We start from the raw sequence: 21115 nt of genomic DNA, 5'->3' as shown, positions 1-21115 counted from the left end.
CTCAAAAATAAGCCACCTTAACCCCTTAAAGACAGAGGTCCTGTGGCCCAGCAAGAACAGACCAGAAGAGCAAGCGGGCCTCCCCCAACTTGGTGGGTTCCCGCTGCATCTCAGTGTTCCTTGACGCCTCCTTGATCAGCTCATCTCCAACCTTAAGAGATGAGTTCCCTTGGAGAAAATGGCTGCCTCAGAGGGAGGACTCCCTAGCCGGTCCCGCCCCCAAACCCCACCCACTGTAGCCCCGCCCCCAAAGTCCCCTAGCAGCCTAGCATTCCCCAACCCTGCTGGCTGCACCCAGTGGCCGCGAGTCCCACAGCCCAATCCCTCCTTGAGCCAAGAAGCACTTCCATCCAACTCATATTACAGATTCCCTCTTCTCCCCCTCCCTCCCTGCCCTGCCATCTTCGGGGCGCGTGAGGTAACCCGCCGCCCCTCTTCGCGCCCTCGCCGAGCGCGGGAAGGAAAAGGGACCTGCTGCGGGGAGGCGGCGGCGGCGCTGCTGCTGCTGCTGCCGCCATCGTCGTCATCGCCCCCCTCGGTCCTCCTTCCCCGCGGCGGGGAGGGCTGGCGAGCGAGCGAGAGGGAGGGAGGGAGGGAGAGAGAGAGACGGAGGCCGGGGGAAGCCGCCTTTCCCGCGGCGGTGGGAATGCTGTGGGCGCCCTTTCCCCTGCCGAGGCGACGGGCTGCACCGGAGGCGGCGGGCCGCTTTCTTGCTTGCTTGCTTGCTTGCTTTTCATTCTTTCTTTCACACGCCCGCGGGGAGAGGCTGCCTGCAGCCGAGGGAAGGGGGGAGCAGGTGGAGAGCTGAGAGACTGCAGTGAAGCTGCCCCGGAGACATGGCGGACCGGGGCCTCTGAATAAGCAAAAAATAAAAGAGCCCCCCTTCCTCTTCTTTTTCTTCCTCCTCCTCCTCCTCCTGCTGCTGCTGCCGCTGCTGCTTCCCGGACGCCAGCGGTGCACGGTTGAGCCGAAGGGAGAAATGGTGCAGCAGCCCGGGCAGGCTTCCCCGGGCGCCCTCCCCTCCTCGCCTCTTCTTCAGGGAGCATCGCCGGCGCTCCCCTGGCCTTGAGCAGCTTGGCGGCTTCTTCTCAGGAGCATCCCCGGGGGAGGATCGCCCATCCGCCCGTGCCTGCCTGCCTGCCTGCCTGCCTCCATCCTTCCCTTGCCTCCCATTCCCCCCACCCCCCTCCTCCTCCACCCCCGAGAAGGCTATGGCTGCAGAAGAGGTCTTGGAGACGGTGGATCGCTACAAGACCGAGATCGAGAGGCTGACCAAAGAGCTCACGGAGACGACCCATGAGAAGATCCAGGCGGCGGAATACGGGCTGGTGGTCTTGGAGGAGAAACTCACCCTCAAGCAGCAGTACGATGAGCTGGAGGCGGAATATGATGTCCTGAAACAGGAGCTGGAGCAGCTGAGAGAGGTGAGTGGCACGGGTTTGGGCGCTTGCCTCCCTCTCTGACCACCCACCCCCCTCTCCCCACCTTGTGTCACCTTATTGCTCCTTGCCTTTCACTGCAGGGCCTCTGCATTGGGGGGTGCGGGGGGGGAGCACTTCAGTTCAAGGATGTTCGCTGGAAGGATGAACTTGAGTGTTAAGGCATGGGGAATAACCGGTGGTAGCATCTTGCAGATGTGTTATGCATGAGACCGAGTTGGGGAGGTGTGATTTCTCACAGGGCTTAAGGATCAGCTCTGCTCAGAGAAGATGGTTAGGGATGGATTATGGATGTGATATTTTAAACCTGCAGCTGATTAAAGTCCTAGCAGTGTACAGGCTTCCCCCGGACTTGTTCAGGCACAACTTCTGCCTTTCAGATACAAATTGAGGCATTTATTGCAGTTATAACTGCACAGTTTGGCTCGTCCGCAGGCAGGAATATTTCAAAAGCTACATGATGAAAACAACGCTGTCTAAAAAATGTTATGCTTTTTATAATAGTGTAAACCTCAGCAAGCTGCTGTGTAGAATACGGTGAAGGCTCTTGAGGCTATTTATATGTCTGATTTGTATTAACCTATTAATGGCATCCGCTGTCTTCCCATCAAAATCTGTTTCTGTACCAACCCTGAAAAATGTTATTTTAGCCACCGCGTTTGTCTGACGTGAGAAGTGCATTCATATTTCTTTCAGCCACACAGAGCTTCTTTTTATAGCTAACCTTTGCATAACACTGACTTATTTTTGAAGAACAACAATATGGTAATTCATATATCACTCTGTGCAATGAGATGTCCGTATGCCTCATTGTCCAATCAGATCGATCTCAGAATTCTGAAATATGCTTGTATGCTGACCACGATGACATCATATTTAAACAATAGTTGGCTAAATTAGCTGTATATGTATAAAGGTAAAGGTATCCCCTGTGCAAGCACCGAGTCATGTCTGACCCTTGGGGTGACACCCTCCAGCGTTTTCATGGCAGACTCAATACGGGGTGGTTTGCCAGTGCCTTCCCCAGTCATTACCGTTTACCCCCCAGCAAGCTGGGTACTCATTTTACCAACCTCGGAAGGATGGAAGGCTGAGTCAACCTTGAGCTGGCTGCTGGGATTGAACTCCCAGCCTCATGGACAGACAGCTTCAGACAGCCTTTCAGCCGCTTACTACTCTGCGCCACAAGAGGCCCATATGTATATGTATATGTATATGTATATGTATATGTATATGTATATGTATATGTATATGTATATGTATATGTATATGTATATGTATATGTATATGTATATGTATATGTATATGTATGATGGAGTATAGGAGAAATAAAAACTGCAGTCCAGTGCAATGTAAGCATTTTTAAGATCCACTTGATCATGTTAAAGGTCTTCCACTGAAATCAGTGTGACTTCAAGATTCCTCCATTTCTGCTGGATCATGCTTAAGATGCATTTTCTAGCTCTGAATCTGTTCTTTCTCTTGCCCTTGCCCCAATCAAATGTAATATAACCCTAAGCCTGCTTTTATTTCCTGAGAGTACCATAAACTTTTAAACACAATGTCTTAAGCCCTGTTTGTGTTTGCTTTCGGATACCTGGCTATGTGATGAACATATAAATAAAACTGTGAGAGGGTGCTAGGAGGAGTTGGGACTCGTTGCTTACCAATCAGGTAGGCTGTCCCAGCTGTCCCATCCGTGATTGGCTGTTCATTCAACGAATGGCCAGTCATGAAGGATGTCCCGCCCCTGGCCGCATACCCCTCCAACTTCTTCCATATGGTGCCATCCTGATGAGTGGGAGCTGAGAGGGAGGGCAGAGGGCCTGGGACTGTAGACCTGGTGTGGGAGGGGGGGGAGCCCCTGCCCCCACTCCCACTCACCCTAAGCAGCCCTGGCTGTGGCCTTGCTAGGACTCGGTGGTGCTGATGGGGGTCAGGAAGGAGGGCAAGCCAGTTCCCACCACCCCAAGCCGCTCTCGCCTTGCCAGGGCTGCCCAGGGCAGTGGCGGGAGGAACAGAGTCCCTGCCAACATTCCCCCCCCCCATCTGGGCAGGCCCACTGAGGCCTGCAGAAACCTTGGCAGGTCTTTTTGGAGCAGTGGAGGGGGGGAGTGGAGTCCCTGCCAGCACTTCCCCCCACTACCCCAAAAATGCCCACCGAGGCCTCCCCAGGCTTTGTCGGATCTACCTAGGACTGAGGGGGGGAGGACAAAGGGAGTCCCCACCAGTGTTCCCCCCCACCCCAAAAACACTCATGATGGCCTCTCCAAGCTCGTGATGGCCTCTCCAAGGCCCGGCTGGCTTGCCAGGGGCAGTGGGAGGAGACTAGTGCCCCTTGTATTTTTAGATACAACAGGCTTTTTTGCTAATTAATAACTAAAACTTTGTTGCTCCGGTGGACGCATCTGCTGAAATATGACATGTCTCCTTAGAAAACATCAACTTTCTAAAATGCACTTGATTTTTTTTCAGTGTTGATCTGATACATTAGCTCTAATAAAACCTTGACTTCATCATTTTCAACAAAATTTAATATTTGAGATTAGTGAGGGATTTCTGTGGACAGCTGGTACAGGAGAAGATAAGTGACCAGGCAGTGGGAGCATGATAGAGCTGAACTGCAGCCATTCATTTAAAATGTAATGTGTTACTATAAAATCAAGAGTTGCTAGAAGAAACGGGAGGATTAATCCAAGGAATGAATTGAAATGGCTTGTATTGTAAGGTGATTAAAGGAGTGAAGTCATTGGATAAGCAGGCGAGAAGAAAAGTATTGTTCTGAGGCCTGAGTTATACTAAGAGCAGGAAAGATAATTTAATAGGTATGCTTTGGTGATGTCTGGCCATGGATATGAACCAGGGAAGTGGGGAAGCAGCTAGTTATTAACTTTTCCAGAGGTAGATGTTTAGAAAGCTAAGTATCACAACCTGCATGTGGGAATCTTAATGCACAGGTGATAAAATATCATGAAGAAATTAGAAAATGCATGTATGTTTTATTGGGAGTGGATGTAAAGAAGATATAGCTCAGCATGCAGAGACCATAATTGGCATTTAAACTGAATTTTGTTGGTCTCCAGTGTTAGTAATGCTACTCCTCCCCGACAGCATTTCTGTAACTTTGATTGATATATGTCAACCTGAGATTCACATGATTTCCAAAACACGGAGATGCAGTGGTGGATAAACTTTCCGCTGTGAAATTTCTGCGTTTTATACAGAGAAGTCCTGCTCCCAAATGTGACAATTCCGTTCAGCATTCTAATGTCTTATCCTTGTCTGCCAACTCTTCCATCCATGGTGGAGAAGGTTTTCGGAGCCATTTGTAGAACACTGCTACATAAAACATATGCGTATGGTCAAGGTGTCGCCTCTCCCACTCTTTATGTTCCAAATATAACTTATCTTTAAGTCGATATGTTTGTCCTTTGAAAGTTCTGTAACAAGATTTACAGTTTGCTCCAGGTATCTTGAACATTTCTGAAGCTATATGAAGTTATAGTTACACACTACTTCTGAGCCAACCTTCTACAGGCTGGGTAGGTGAAAATCTACAATGTACTCTGCAAGGTCCCATTTCATTCTAACATTGCTGTTACCTATTTATCTGATAGTTGCGGAGAATTTTGAGATGAAAGTCTAGGCAGCTGGTCCTGACAGCTTTCTGCATCCTTCTGGGAAATCAGATTTTCACTTTAGAAACATTTGCTTTTATCCAGGTTTTTTCATATCTTTCCACACACCTGTTTTGGCTGAGACAGGGCTGAATAGAAATATGTATGTATGTATGTATGTATGTATGTATGTATGTATGTATGTATGTATGTAAAAAGGTAAAGGTATCCCCTGTGCAAGCACCGGGTCATGTCTAACCCTTGGGGTGACGCCTTCTAGCGTTTTCATGGCAGACTCAATACGGGGTGGTTTGCCAGTGCCTTCCCCAGTCATTACCGTTTACCCCCCAGCAAGCTGGGTACTCATTTTACCAACCTCGGAAGGATGGAAGGCTGAGTCAACCTTTAGCTGGCTGCTGGGACTGAACTCCCAACCTCATGGGCAGAGGTTCAGACTGCATGTCTGCTGTCTTACCACTCTGCGCCACAAGAGGCTCTTGTATGTATGTATGTATGTATGTATGTATGTATGTATGTATGTATGTATGTATGTATGTATGTATGTATGTATGTATGTATAAATAAATAAATAAATAAATTTCTGTAAAGATGAGTAAACAAATAGTTTTACTTATGGAAATTTCCTGAACCCCATGCTTTGTGAACTTGAACCGATTCAGAATTCTTCCTAGCTGGTTCCATAGCACCCAAATAAAATCTGAGGATCCCAGTTGCCCTTCACTATTTGCATCAGGCACTTATTGTTCCTTTTCTCTCTCTCCCCATTATTACCTTTTGCTCTCTGTTTCAGCTCACCTCGCTGTGGGCTATATTCTTAGGTCCCCTTCCTAGTCTTTATCTAGGCCTCTACTGCTACTGGGTGTCCTTTCCTAGGTTCTTCTGCCTTCTCTATACTCTTTGGAATTAGGATTGCAATCAATGGTAACCAGAGTCCCTTAGACCCAGAGCAGTACTGGCAATAGGACCTCAGAGATTCTTCTGTCTTGTTCCATCCTCCTATTCTAATAGGACAGGTCAGTTAATTGCTATCAAAGGATTTGCCTCAAAAATTGTAGTGCATTAAAATATGAACAATAGGTAAGTAGCAAACAACCCGATTTATTTCTTGACTCATCATTTTGTACAATGTTGTAGTAAATGTGTCCTGTACCAACATTCATATATATTGTACTGGCTTTTGTTTTGGTGTTGGTTGTCATTTAGTGCTTTACGATGCTGATGTGGTGTCTGTTACAGAAAGATAAATACGGTAAGCCATGATCAAATAAAGAACCTGGCTGCCAGTAAGTAAGGAAAGCATTGTTTCTGCAATCTTGGTTTAAGAGCATTCTCTGGGAACAAATGTGGAATCATTTCATTACATTTATGTTTTCAAAGAACTGGACCAATTATCAGAATGGTGAAAAGACATCATATTGTACTCATCTTAGTTTTGAAGGTTGGAATGTGCAACAGAAATTTGTAGCTTTCGGAGGGGTCGTTTTTAATTGATGTTAAAATGAATATCGGTTCTTCAATAATATATAGCAGAAAATGCAACTCAGGTGGAATTTTTAATATAATAAAACCCCTGACCTCAGAGAGCCTGTCTGATTTCTTTGCCTGAACCACGTTGTTGGAATTGAGTCACTGATCTATCTGAAAATGGGCAGATAATAAGAACTTTTTCCCTGGAAGGGCCTTCAGCATGCAACTTCTTTCTCAGGAATGCATAGTGAAATACTTCTTCTCCTTGGTTTTGGGGTGATATTGTGACATTAGCATCCATCGTGCCAATCAGCTCACCCCGGCATGCCTGGCAATCACTGCACTTCAAAACTTAAGTAGGACTGCCGTGCTGATTAGGAATGTAAGTAAATGGTCCAAAATGATTCTAGGAAATATAAGGGTGAGACACAGCTCCTGACTGGAATGTGAATGAATGATAGTGCAGTAATTGGGGAGCCAGAAATACATTTTCTGAGCCTTAGAACACATGAAGCTGCCTTTTACCGAGTCAGGCCATCCGCTTGAATATTGTTTACTCAGACTGACAGTGACTGTCCAGGGCAGAGGTCTTTCACATCACCTACTGCTTGATCCCTTTATGGCCCATTATGCACGGAGTGGAAGGTCCACATTCAGGGTGGAATGGCGGTGGCTAAAATCCATTTATGCACGCTTCAGGCGGCAACCGGGCGCAGAGTCAATGTATGCCGCCGAAAAAACTGCGTTAGCAAGATGCCGAAGAAAGTGGAGCTTCCTGGGACCAGGCCGCAACTAGAAGCGGCTCTGGAGTAGCCGCGTGCATAATTGGATACTCTGGGTTTTGCCGCCGTTGCGTTCCATCCTGTGCGTAAGCGGTTTGTTTAGCTTCTTCCTCCTCCGCGTTCTCCATGCCACCGTTTCAGCGGCCGTGCATAATAGGCCAATGTGGAGATGCTGGGGATTGAACCTGGGACCTTCTGTAATCAAAGCTAAGGCTGCTCCATTGAGCCACACCCTCTACAGCAGGAGAAAGCAGTCATTTTGGCCCATTTGCTGAAAGGAAATGTGACATCTAGCTTAGATGTTAGTGCACTGAGGTTATACTGGGCTAGACAGGAAGCCAAACATCAGAAGCCTGCCAGTATTCCAGGGCTTAGTCTTGGCTAGAGACGCTGCAGTCCTGGGAGACAATGGGCATAAGTTATGTATACTTTTACCTTCTTCTGCACTGCTGACCTCAGCAGTGCTGCCAATGTCTGAGTTACTTGGGCAGAGATGTGGCTCTGGATGCCGTGCAACTGGTCTGATGTCCTGCCATTGGCATAAATGTTGGGGGTTGCCTGTTCCTTGAGGACTGCCAGCCTCATGCCATCTTTAGCTAGAATTGGTTTAAGTTCATATTACTTTGGTTGAGTGATTGTTTAAGTTTTTTTGTTTTTGTTTCCAAGTGCAGCCATTTGATGACCTTTCGAGAGAAAGAGAATGGTAAAGGGAGAGAGGAGCTTTTAAACTTTTATTTCTCCATCTATTTTCATCCTGGAAAAGGCCATATTTAGGCTGCTCTTACCTCTACTGAAGAAAAATTAGTGGTACCCTCCCCAGCAGAGGTAAAAGTGGTTAAAAAACCTCCTACCCAGCTCTATTTTTTAAAAAATAGCCTCAATCGTTGCATTTGAAAAGAAATACATATTTTTAAAAAATCTTAGACTTAAATAGTACTTGTAGTTTCTTCCTAAGGTTGAAAGGGAAAGGGGAAAAGGAGGCAGCTAAGGTTAAGAATGCAGGTAAGCTGCAAGGTTCTCTAATTCCCAGAATTAATTTTTAAAAGTTTCTAGCTTGTTTCATTGTATAGATATCTCTGCAATGGAAGGAGATGGAGAATTACTTTTTTAAAAGCTGGAAAATCACAGAATGTGCTACACATATTGGAATAATATATAGCTGGCTATAATGCTATTCAAATGCCTATTGTTTTTTTTATTGAAAAAGGCAGAGAGGCCCGGGGGGGGGGATGGTTCCAGCTGGGGAAATGGGGGCATGAAAACTGCTTGAAAGCCTGCTGGGTAGAAGCTCTTTTGCTGCTGTGCTTTATCAGCAGGAGCTCCATTGGTAGGCAGCTTGTCTCTTATGAAAACCATCTCTGATGGGAGAAATGTTTAGTGAATTGGGTGCAGACATATTATTCTAATGTTCATGTTTGGTTTTCCATTTAAGAACCATTTTGAAAACTAAGCAACATCTGCCAGAATCCGATTTTTGATTCAGAAATCTGAAGTCTTTTATACAGTTGCAGAGGAGATCAGTAGATTTGGACACGGGAATTTGTTTTGTTTTTCTTTTAAGGTGTTAATTCCAAAAAGAACTGTTTCGTTATTGTGTTGTTTCATATGGCTTAGTTTTGTTATTGCTTCCTTTGTTTTCATAATTCTTTTTTGTTATTATTGTTGTTCTTTCCCATAGGTTTCAATACCCCCCTATCTGAACTTATAAGGTTATAGGATTTTTCAAGGACACCCACATTACCAAATCTGAGACAGATAGAAGAAGAGTTGGTTTTTATATGCCACTTTTCTCTACCAGGATTCTCATAGCAGCTTACAATCGCCTTCCCTTTCCTCCCGCACAACAGACACCCTGTGAGATATGTGAGGCTGAGTGAGCCCTTATATTACTGCTGGTCAGAACAGTTCTATCAGTGCTGTGATGAGCCTAAGGTTATCCAGCTGGCTGCATGTGTGGGAATGGGGATTCAAACCCGGCTTGCCAGAAGCCGCTGCTCTTAACCACTACACCAAGCTGGCTCTAAGTAAAGCCTCACTCCTCGAGGCAATAAAAGGCACCCATACATAAATATTCCAGATGGTAGCTTAGCTTGAATAACAGTAGCACAAGGAAGAGGCAGACTGACTGTGAAGGGCCTTTGGTAGCACATGGAAGGTAAGGCATCTGGGCAGGCAGAAGCAGGTGACCCTTGAGGTAGGTTAATTATTTGGACAGAGGATAAGGTTTGGAAAGTGTAGACTACATGATGAATTCAACACAGCAGGGCATACAGTAGAATAGGAGAGGGAGGAGAAGGATTGGAATACCTCACACATGTATGTAATCCGAATGGGCACAGCTTACAGTCAATAAGGAATGCCCAAAGCCTCTCTACCTTTCTCCCTATAAGGAATACTGTGCTTTTTGTATGCCTTTCATTAGGACATAATGGCTGGATGCCTTGTAAAAATGAAATCAGTAGAGGCTGCAATAATGAAAAACAGTGAAATATTTTTTTTATTATTGGCTGTTTAGATGGGGAATTTTTTTGTTTTCATATTAATCCATGATAATTACAAAAGACCCTGTTTTTTTGCAATTATTGGAATTAATAATGAATCCAGCACACAAGTTTAGAGTTCAGGGATGAATATAAGACTTACTTGTGGCATTATCTGTTGTTATGGTTGAAGTTTGACAGATAGCTACAATAAAGATTGTTTATTTAATTAAATTTAATAAAGATAAGTGTAAAGTTCTGCACCTGGGCCAGAAAAATGAAAAACATGCCTACTGGATGGGGGATATGCTTCTAGGTAACACTGTGTGTGAACGAGACCTTGGGGTACTTGTGGATTGTAAATTAAACATGAGCAGGCAGTGTGATCCAGCGGTAAAAAAGGTGAATGCCATTTTGGGCTGTATCAACAGAGTCTTCACATCAAAATCACAAGATGTCATAGTCCCATTGTATACGGCACTGGTCAGACCACACCTGGAGTACTGTGTGCAGTTCTGGAGGCCTCACTTCAAGAAGGACATCGATAAAATTGAAAGGGTACAGAGGAGAGCGACGAAGATGATCTGGGGCCAAGGGACCAAGCCCTATGAAGATAGGTTGAGGGACTTGGGAATGTTCAGCCTGGAGAAAAGGAGGTTGAGAGGGGACATGATAGCCCTCTTTAAGTATTTGAAAGGTTGTCACTTGGAGGAGGGCAGGATGCTGTTTCTGCTGGCTGCAGAGGAAAGGACACGCAGTAATGGGTTTAAACTTCAAGTACAACGATATAGGCTAGATATCAGGGAAAAAATTTTCACAGTAGTTCAGCAGTGGAATAGGCTGCCTAAGGAGGTGGTGAGCTCCCCCTCACTGGCAGTCTTCAAGCAAAGGTTGGCTGTAAACTTTTCTTGGATGCTTTAGGATGCTTAGGGCTGATCCTGCGTTGAGAAGGGGGTTGGACTAGATGGCCTGTATGGCCCCTTCCAACTCTATGATTCTATGATTCTATTTCTATTGGGGTTTTTTTAGAATTAAGAAAGAAGCTGTAACTAAATACTAGCAATACAACCAATACTTAACTACTGTTTTGCCCTCTTTGATTCAGCAACCATGGTATGCTGCATCAGTGAGCCTTGAAGAAACTTCAGGCTTGTTTGCAAGTTCTATTTCTCCCTTGTCCCCCATATATACCTAGCAGGCTAATTATTTACTTCCACTCTTAAGAACCACAGTTTGCCATCACATCCAAGCTAGCAAACTCCAAAGTGTGGTTACAACCATATTTTTCTGGTTTTGATGTAGCAGAATTCATTTAGTGCGGAATCGGAAGAAAAGCTAAATAGCTTGTCCCCATGCACAAAGGGAGAACAGAATATGTGCAAATGAGCCTAAGCTTTTTCAAGATGGTTTACGTAGACCATTTATGCACTGGGAACTTCGCTGCCCCAGCTCCCATGCAGGAGCACAAACTGGGGGCAGATGAGGCAGACCAGGCCCAGTGCTCCCCCATATGGGTGCAGGAAGAGGTGGGGCAACCTTGCCACGACTTAAAACTCCAGCCTGCAGCCTGGCATGAAACCTCCAGTGTGTAAACGATCGCAGTGACAAAGAATGGTTATTGCTGGTGTGTCTGTATCATGTCAATAAGAAACATTTCATTGCTTTTAGTTGGCTTGTGGGATTCAGTTTCAAAATGTAATTTTGGATGAACTGTGTGAGTGATAACAAATTGTCTCCTGTCACCCTTCCACTTTGTTTTAAACCTAAATGCTATTGTCACATTATGCTATATACAATATATAGTGGATTACTTCATACATAATGACATATTGTATTAAATTGCGAGTTGGGCTTTTAGTGATTACTATATCACTTTCGTCTATGGTATGCAGTTCTGCAGGGAAGGAGACATAACCATAGATTTCCAGTTCAGAGGTAGCAGCAAGCTATGACTGTGCTATTTTGGAAGGCGCTAATTGACTTTTGAATCTGTGAGGTGAGGAGGAAGCAGGAAGAAGAGGGAGTAACTAAATCCGGGGCAGGTTTCTTTAGGGCCAAAACACATTTGGACTTGCACACAAACTGATCCTGTTCTAGCAAGTCACTTAGACTTTACAACTGGCTCCCCTTTAAAGGTAAAGGTGTCTGACCCTTGGGGTGACGCCCTCTAGCGTTTTCATGGCAGACTCATGGTTTGCCAGTGCCTTCTCCAGCCATTACCGTTTTAAGAGTCTCTTGTGGTGCAGAGTGGTAAGGCAGCCATCTGAAAGCTTTGCCCATGAGGCTGGGAGTTCAATCCCAGCAGCCAGCTCAAGGTTGGCTCAGCCTTCCATCCTTCCGAGGTCGGTAAAATGAGGACCCAGCTTGCTGGGGGGGGGGGGTAAAACGGTAATGACTGGGCTCCCCTTTATGTACCTGTTAATTGAAAAGCTATTTTAAAAGAGTTTTGGTTCACTAGTATGTAGAATGGTCATTAATATTAATAGCTTATTATACCCAGACTGCTATCTTTGCATCCGTGGGAACAATCTGCTTTATTTAAAGTGTATTGTAAAAAAAAATCGTTGGATTAAAAAAAAAACTTGTTTTAACAAGCAGACTATACAGGTGTAATTGTCATTTTCTAGATGCTTATGTAGTATCTAGAACAAAGTTTGAGTCCAATGACACCTTTAAGATCAACGAAGTTTAATTCTGGGTGTAAACTTTCAGGTGGATGCTTATACCCAGAGCTAAACTTTGTTGGCCTTAAAGGTGCTACTGGAATCAAGCTTTTCTATTGCTTAAGACTAAAGTGTCTACCTACCTGTATTTAATAACCACAGTTTGCCTAACCTGAACGTATTTTAATACCCATCATTTCCTGCTCTTCAGGGCTGCCAGCTGCCTGGAGAAGGAATGCTCTGTCCCTTTAATAGAGGCTGACTGCTATGTTATTCATCAGGTGATGTTATTTACTGCCACACCATGATAAGGTTCAGCTGCCATTTCCATACATTGTCTCTATTAAACTGGACATTTTTCTCCAGGCACGCTGGCATGTCAATGAAAACAGCAGCCTGACAAGGTCAAAAGTTGAAAACTGGAATGCATAATCCAAAGCGAAGAGACATCCTGTTACAATACATCTTAACTGGAGCCCAATTTGCGGAATATGATTATACATGGAAAAATACACTGCAAAATAGATACTGACCCAAGGGGGTGATTTAAATGAGCTTGTATAACAGCAAAGAAGCAGTAGCTCATGAACTTATAGTGCAGTCCTAAACATCTACACTTTTGTAATCTTCTTGATTTTAGTAGTCTTACAAGGATGTAACTCTGTACCATCAGTATTTCAATAAGAATATTATGCTAGAGTAACTTGTGTTCTAAACCAGTGGTCCCCAACCTTTCTGAGGCTGGGGACCGGCAGGGCATTGGGCTGCGCCCGCGTGGGCCATGCCCGGGCATTGGGCCGCGCCCGCAGGCTGCGCCCGTGCATCGGGCCGCGCCCGCGGGCCACGCCTGGGCATCGGGCCGCGCCCGCACGGGCCGCGCATGCGCGATGCGCGGCCCGGCCCTGATTCCCTCTCCCCGCCCTCCCGCAGTAAGAAGCTTCCCGGGCTGCAAGATTGCGGCCTGGGAAGTTTTTTGCTGCGGGGGGGGGGGCGGGGAGAGGGAGCCGCGGCCCGGCGCCATGGCCTTCGCGGCCCGGCACTGGGCCGTGGCCCGCAGGTTGGGGACCACTGTTCTAAACAGTATAATTTTGTCTTCACTACAGCTGTATTTTGTATGTTTTAATATGAGACTGTCAGATACGAGACTTCGTATTACACCAAAGCTATAGAAACCCTTTTGAACAAAAATACCCAAATTTGAAGTTATTGTTTCTTGATATGTCCTCCATCTAGGTCTATACATTTCTGAAGACAGTGTTTCAGTCTCTGTAATCTTTTCCTGAAAAATTCTGCATTCATGTCAAATTATTTATATTTCGATTCGATTGATCCCTGCCATTCCCAAAAGCAGTCCGACTTGTGGTGGTTTTCAGTAAAAGAATAAAATACAATATGACATAATACAAATACAGTTTGGACCCTCAACAATAACAATAACCAAGATGGCGGGAAAACAATATAAAAACCCACTCCCTCCCCAATCCATCCCCAATAGTAAGCATCATCCTCAGGAGAGAGACTATGCCCAAATATCAAAGACAGTGTCCCTGCAGGGCCTATATAGGGAGTGACCTGATCTTCCTGGCTTGGCCTCAACGAAATGCGGAAGAGCTCCATCTTACAGGCTCTGTGGAATAATGACAACCCCATCAGGGCCCTCAGCTCATCCAGGAGTTCATTCCATCAGGTCCATGGCCAGGACAAGTAAAACAGCTACAAAACTGAGAGAATGAAGAACTCTAACTACAAATGGAGTGCCCCCCGAGAACAAAACACTGAAATAAAGAACTGTAAAAGTGAAAGAAAGAACTGTAAAAAGCAACTTTTAAAAGAAACATAAGTCAGAGCAAGCTCAGCTTGCAGTACACATTTGCAAAAGGCAATGCAATGATAGGCTGCCTGGAGCAGGCTTTTATTTCAGTTACTGTATATACCCACGTATAAGCCAAGGAGGACTTTTTCAGTGTGAAAAAGATGCTGGAAAACTAGGCTTATACATGAGTACATAGGGTAGATTTTACTTTGTTAGAATATTAGCTGGTCTTGAAGAAAGGGGGGGCCTTTTCCTAGGGGAAAGAAAGAATGAGTAGATAAACATATAGGTCACTCAAGCCATATGTGAGATGACCCTAGAAACAGGAGAGGTCTAAAGGAGGTGACCCTAGGAGCAGGAAAGATTAATTTAATGAGGAACAGATGCCTCGACTGTCAGGATGAAATGAAGGAGAAATAATGATGTTATGATAGGTACCATGCTAGGAGAAACTTGATTGAAGTACCAATAGAAGATATATGATGAAATGTCAATAGGTCGATAAAAGAGAAATAATGAAAGCACAGTAGTAGGAAAGTAATAATACATATGGTTCATGGCTGCCATCAATATGCTGATGACTCCCAGCTCTTCCTCCTGATGGATGGCTGTCCTGACTCTCCCTCCCCCAAAACATTAGCCAGCTGCCTGGAAGCAGTGACAGGGTCGCTCAAGCATAGTCGTCTGAAGCTCAACCCAAAGGAGGTCCTGTGGCTAGGCAGAAAGGGCCCAAGTGAGGAAGTGCGGCTACTCACCCTGGATGGAGTGCAGCTATCAGTGGCCCACTCCTCCAGGAACCTGGGTGTGATTCTTGATGCCTCCCTCTCAGTGGAGGCTCAGATCACGACACTAGCACGGCTGGCATTCTTCCACCTTAGCCAAGCCAAACAACTAGCACCCTACTTGGCTCTTGAACACCTAGCCACAGTGATCTATGCGATGGTCTCCTCTAGACTGGACTTCTGCAACTCGTTCTACGCAGGCTTGCCCTTGACTTTGAGCCGGAAACTGAAACTGGTCCAGAATGCAGCTGGCAGGGTCCTCACAGCAACACCTCAGAGTGCCCACATTCAGCCGATCCTCCAGCAGCTGTGCTGGCTTCCGGTTGAATTCCGGATCAGACTCAAGGTTCTGGTTATCACCTTTAAGGCAATACGCGGTCTGGGCCCAGTGTACCTGATGGATCGCCTCTCTGTTTACACCCCCCAAAGAGCCTTACACTACCACCTCCAACCTCCTGGTGATCCCTGGCCCCACGGAAGATCACTTGACCTCAACCAGGGCCAGAGCTTTCTCCATCCTGGTTCCCGCCAGGTGGAACGAGCTCCCAGAGGAGATCAGGGCCTTGACGTAACTTGAACAGTTTTGCAGAGCTCTTCCACCAGGCATTTGGTTGAGTTCGACCTGAACCACCACTTCGCACGGGCCCTCCCCCTTAGCCTCCCAACTATGGCATCCACTACAATTCCACCTAACCCACTGGGCTATCAGTAAGCGTTAATTTAATGTTTATATTTTTCTACTGTTCTATGTTGTTTGTTGTTATCATTTTATTATTGTAAAAATAAGTTACCTGTATTGTTTCTGTTTTATGTGAACCACCTTGAGCCTTCAGGGAGAGCAGTATATGATAATGATGATGATGTGTAATTAGATCTAGTTCATGCTTTTAGCTCTGGTTTCTGTAATTAGCTCGAAATGTATAAGTACGAGCAACTGTCTTTGTTCGGTGCGGCATTCCCTTTGAGCCCCTGGCCAAGAAGGAACCCGTGGTCACAGTCCTTGGTCCAATAAACTGTGCTGTGTTTCAGAGACCTTGCCTCCTTTCCTGATTGGTAACTGGGTAAGAAAACGGGGCACAACAGTGGCAGGCCTCTTAGCTTCCTGTATAAGGTTCTGCTTATAGCATCATAGAATCATAGAGTTGGAAGGGGCCACACAGGCCATCTAGTCCAACCCCCTGCTCAACGCAGGATCAGCCCTAAGCATCCTAAAGCATCCAAGAAAAGTGTGTATCCAACCTTTGCTTGAAGACTGCCAGTGAGGGGGAGCTCACCACCTCCTTAGGCAGCCTATAAGCTTCTAGCTTATAAAGTTCAACATCTTAACTATAAACTAAACTACTTCAGAAAACCAGCAGGTTGAACTGTTGACCCAATTTGCAGAAGCACCTGCCTGGAACTTTAGTCCTGTGTTTCTAAGGAACATCTGTGCACCCCTACTTGTGATCTGGTGATTCATGGCTACCATGTGCTGAAAGGCTGACATATGTTCAAAGTATACAGGGGGGGGGGAGAGCACAGAGGATCTTATCATGCCTTCCAGTTCAAACATCTATTTTTCCTTCACAAACTAATATAGGTTATATTTGGTAGCCATTAAGCGATAGTCACCTGAGTATTCATCTCATGGTCTGGTTTTCAACGGAGTGAGCAGGCCCTTCTAATTGCAGTAAACAGAAGGTTGAAAAGAATAGTTCTGTAGCTTCATCCTCTCTGTTGTAAATTAATGAGGTCAGTTAAAAAAAAAAGAACCTCCCTAGGTGCAGCTAAGTTTCCACTTCTAAAATTCTATGTGTGCAGTTTCGAATATGCAAGCGTTTTGCTTTGAAGCGTTTTAGATTTAAAAGGCTTATGCGGTGTCCAGTTTAGCTATTCATTTATAAATATCACAAGCAGAGAAGATTTTTTTATTTCTCTCATCAATGCAACCCATCCTTTATTGCTATACACTTTAAAACTTGGGATTTTATTTTTCTTTATATTCCGAAGCATATTTAGAAATTATGGGTGGTTTGTTAATTCACAAAGTAATATGTGATTCATATGGGTGCAGTTTCCTACTGATTTCTTTCATTACATTATGTATGTAGTCACATTTATAGTCCAATTAGTTCTTTTTTTCCTGTCAGTTTATTTAATGCAATAGTCTTCCTGCTTTATTTTATCTCTGCTACATGCAATTGTATTTGATGTTAGGCCAAGGGACAAATACCTATATACCTATGTGTACCTATGTATAGCTGGCACGATTATAAACCTCATCAGCCCAATCCAGAGCAGTTTATCGCATTCCTATCTATGCAAGAGGTTACTTAAAGGCTGGAGACGGAAATTTAGATTGAACACTGTTAAAATCATCTAAGTTAGGGGTAGTCAGCCTGTGGTCTTCCAGATGTTAATGGACTACAATTCCCATGAGCCCCTGCCAGCAAATGCTGTCAGGGGCTCAATGGGAATTGTAGTCCATGGACATCTGGAGAACCACAGGTTGACTACCCCTGATCTAGGTCACCATTTAATGTTGGAACATGCTCTCTAGGAAGGCACACAAATAGGGATCTGTGTGTGGAACAGTCTTTAGCACTAAAGTTAATGGAAAAGTTCTTACTTGTGTGAAAGCTCTAGGCTTGTGATCAAAGCCACCGGATTGGGGCGAAATAATTCAGATCAGTGGTTCTCAACCTTCCTAATGCCACGACCCTTTAATACCCTCATGTTTTGGTGACTCCCAACCATAAAATTATGCAAGCATTCTTTCACAGAAATTAAACCGAAACTGACCAATGGCATGAAGATCCATTGTTTGTGATTGTATATAAATTGCTTTTTCTCTGGGGTTTCTCAATTCGGTTCTGCCTCTTGTCCCACCATGCCGATCTCATTCTTTTCTGCTGCTCCAGACAGATGAACGCTCTATCTCGGTCTACCCCGGCCAAGCTGCTTGCCCTGCCGTGACCCCTGTGAAAGGGTCATTCAACCCCCAAAGTGCCAAGAACCCCCAGGTTGAGAACCACTTATTTAGATCATGAAATCTATATAAATACAGGTATTTTTACTTTCTTTGTCATGTCTTCTAGAAGAAGAAGAAGAAGAAGAAGAAGAAGACTTGGTTCTTATATGCCGCTTTTCCCTACCCGAAGGAGGCTCAAAGCGGCTTACAGTCGCCTTCCCATTCCTCTCCCCACAACAGACACCCTGTGAGGTGGGTGAGGCTGAGAGAGCGCTGATATCACTGCCCGGTCAGAACACTTTTATCAGTGCCGTGGCGAGCCCAAGGTCACCCAGCTGGATGCATGTGGGGGAGCGCAGAATCGAACCCGGCATGCCAGATTAGAAGTCCGCACTCCTAACCACTACACCAAACTGGCTCTCTAAGTATCTGAGGCAATACAGTTCGTGTTCTCAGACTCTTGTCAGTGGTTCCAAGGATCAGGAACTTTCATTTCAGACAAAAGTCTTAGAGTTTTAGCACTACAGACTTCAAAAGCCGCTGGAAAATATCATGATATGTATCAAAGAGCGAAAATATGCACTATTCAGCTAGCTTCAGTAAGAAGAAACAGCTCCATTGTGAGCCTACTCTGTGTGATATTATTTTCTAAAACTGTGTTGCATAAAAGAAGAGTCTATTCCCAACCAACGCTTCTCTTCAGAATGTCATAATATGGCCTTTGCATAGATATGGTAAGATGTTTTGCCTCATGGGGACAGCTTGTGGAGTCCAGTGGCAGTGAGGCTTCTACATTGGTTCCCCCCTTCCTCCGTCCCTTGGCATCAGCCATTCCTCTCCCACACCCCATGCCAGTAGGATTTCCCCAACATTGTCAATTGAAATTGTCAATGGAATATTATAACAATCTATATATCAGGTGGCTTTTGAACTCTGGTTCTGGAGAAAACTCCTGCGAGTCCCTTGGACTGCAAGGCGAACAAACTGGTCAGTCCTACAGGAGATCAGCCCTGACTGCTCCTTAGAAGGCCAGATCCTGAAGATGAAACTCAAATACTTTGGCCACCTCATGAGAAGGAAGGACTCCCTGGAGAAGAGCCTAATGCTGGGAGCGATTGAGGGCAAAAGAAGAAGGGGACAACAGAGAATGAGGTGGCTGGATGGAGTCACTGAAGCACTAGGTGCAAACTTAAATGGACTCCGGGGAATGGTCGAGGACAGGAAGGCCTGGAGGATCATTGTCCATGGGGTTGCGATAGGTCGGACACGACTTTGCACCTAACAACAACAATATCATAGTATCATAGAATCATAGAGTTGGAAGGGGCCATACAAGCCATCTAGTCCAATCCCCTGCTCAACGCAGGATCAGTCCAAAGCATCCTAAAGCATCCAAGAAAAGTGTGTATCCAACCTTTGCTTGAAGACTGCCAGTGAGGGGGAGCTCACCACCTCCTTAGGCAGCCTATTCCACTGTTCATACACAGTGTTACCTAGAAGCGTATCCCCCATCCGGTAGGCATGCTTTTCATTTTTCTGACCCAGATGCAGAAATTTACACTTATCTTTATTAAATTGCATCTTGTTCTCATTTGCCCATTTTTCCATTGTGTTCAGATCTCGTTGAACTCTGTCTCTGTCTTCTGGATTATTTGCCAGTCCTCCCAATTTGGGGTCTGCAAACTTGATGAGTAGTCCCTCCACCCCCTCATCTAGATCATTAATAAATACGTTAAAAAGTACCGGGCCGAGCACCGACCCCTGAGGTACCCCACTACCCACCTCCCTCCAATATATCAGGTTCTGTAAATTCTGTACTCTGATTTTTGTTTAATGTAACCTCTAGCCCAGGGATGGCCAAACTGTGGCTCTCCAGTTGTCCATGGATTACAGTTACCATAAGACCCTGCCAATTGGCCATGCTGGCAGGGGCTTATGGTAATTGCAGTCGAAGGACATCTGGAGAGCCACAGTTTGGACACACATGCTAGACCATAAAATCAGAGTCCAAGAGGACCTTTAAGACCAACAAAGATTTATTCAAGGCATGAGCTTTCAAGTGAAAGCACTTGAGTGCAAGACTAAGTCTGACTCGAAAGCTCACTCCTTGAATAAATCTTTGTTGGTCTTAAAGGTGCTACTGGTCTCTGATTTTATTGTGCTACTTCAGACCAACACGGCTACTCATTTGAATCTATGCTAGACCATTTATTGTATAGATCAATAAAATCAGAGTCCAGTGGCATCTTTAAGACCAACAAAGATTTATTCAGGGCGTGATCTTTCGAGTGCAAGCACTCTTCCTCAGACAATGAACTCCTATGAACTCCTTATATGACAGGGAATATATAGCAAAAATCAGTTCTGTTACATCAGTAGACTGTGTCACAACCAAAAACAGCCAATGATAATCCTTTGTGAAAACAGCCAAACAATCCCCTAGAATTCAGTGTCCTTTACACAGGGAGAACCAAACTGCCTTTCATTAGTGATCAAAGGTATTAGTGTATTAAAGGGTCGTGGCATTAGGAAGGCTGAGAAACACTTTGGAAGACACTGCTTCAATGATTTTAACTGCGCAAAAAGATTCAGCTCCTAGTAAAGTGTGTTTCTTTGAGGGGGTTGGCCAGAGATGTGATGGCTGCATCAAAGGCATGTGTATTACTTTGGATGCTTAGAATCACTGCTTGTCCCTGCAATGCGTTCAGCCATCAGAAATGTGGCAATTTAGAGTGCTTTAAAGGATTTCTGTTGATTTCCCCTTCTCCCATGCCATTTGTGAAAAGAGAATGCAGTTAAGGGAGGACTGGGAATTCGAGAGCATCTCAGAAAGTGGGAGGGGGGAGGCAGCATCAGAGCATAGGGGAATGCCAGAGGGAGTGAGTCAGCATCACCTTGGCTGTTGCCAGAGCAATAGCTAATACAGGAAGCCTGAACAATGGCTGACATCAATAGGGATCTGAAACAGGAAGGGCTTATGTTAATATAAAACACACTAGAGTAACCACTGATTTTAAAACGGAAGAATGCCCTGTATTTCCGGGCACTGAAGAGAGGAATGTAACAGGGAGCCTAACTGTTAGAACTTGTTGCAAAAGATG

At 45.1% G+C, this 21115-nt stretch overlaps 1 protein-coding gene across 10 annotated transcripts in view; it reads left to right on the top strand.

Moving 5' to 3' along the window:
• The first annotated feature begins 583 nt into the window (after positions 1-583).
• The window catches only part of BICD1 (BICD cargo adaptor 1), a 194597-nt gene continuing 174065 nt past the window's right edge, over positions 584-21115 (top strand). For 5 of the 10 annotated variants that reach the window (XM_077339927.1, XM_077339929.1, XM_077339926.1 and 2 more), the window contains exon 1: positions 586-1424. In XM_077339927.1, coding sequence (XP_077196042.1) covers positions 1212-1424 — 213 coding nt within the window. In that variant the 5' untranslated portion in view covers positions 586-1211. Of the gene's footprint in view, positions 1425-21115 lie in introns of all 10 variants that reach the window. The other 5 variants (XM_077339920.1, XM_077339924.1, XM_077339923.1 and 2 more) reach the window with 2 other exon arrangements.

This window comes from Paroedura picta, chromosome 5 (assembly GCF_049243985.1).
Source record: "Paroedura picta isolate Pp20150507F chromosome 5, Ppicta_v3.0, whole genome shotgun sequence".
Classification (NCBI taxonomy): Eukaryota; Metazoa; Chordata; class Lepidosauria; order Squamata; family Gekkonidae; genus Paroedura; species Paroedura picta.
Note: the sequence above shows the minus strand (reverse complement) of the source record. Positions and strands in the feature narration are given on the sequence as shown.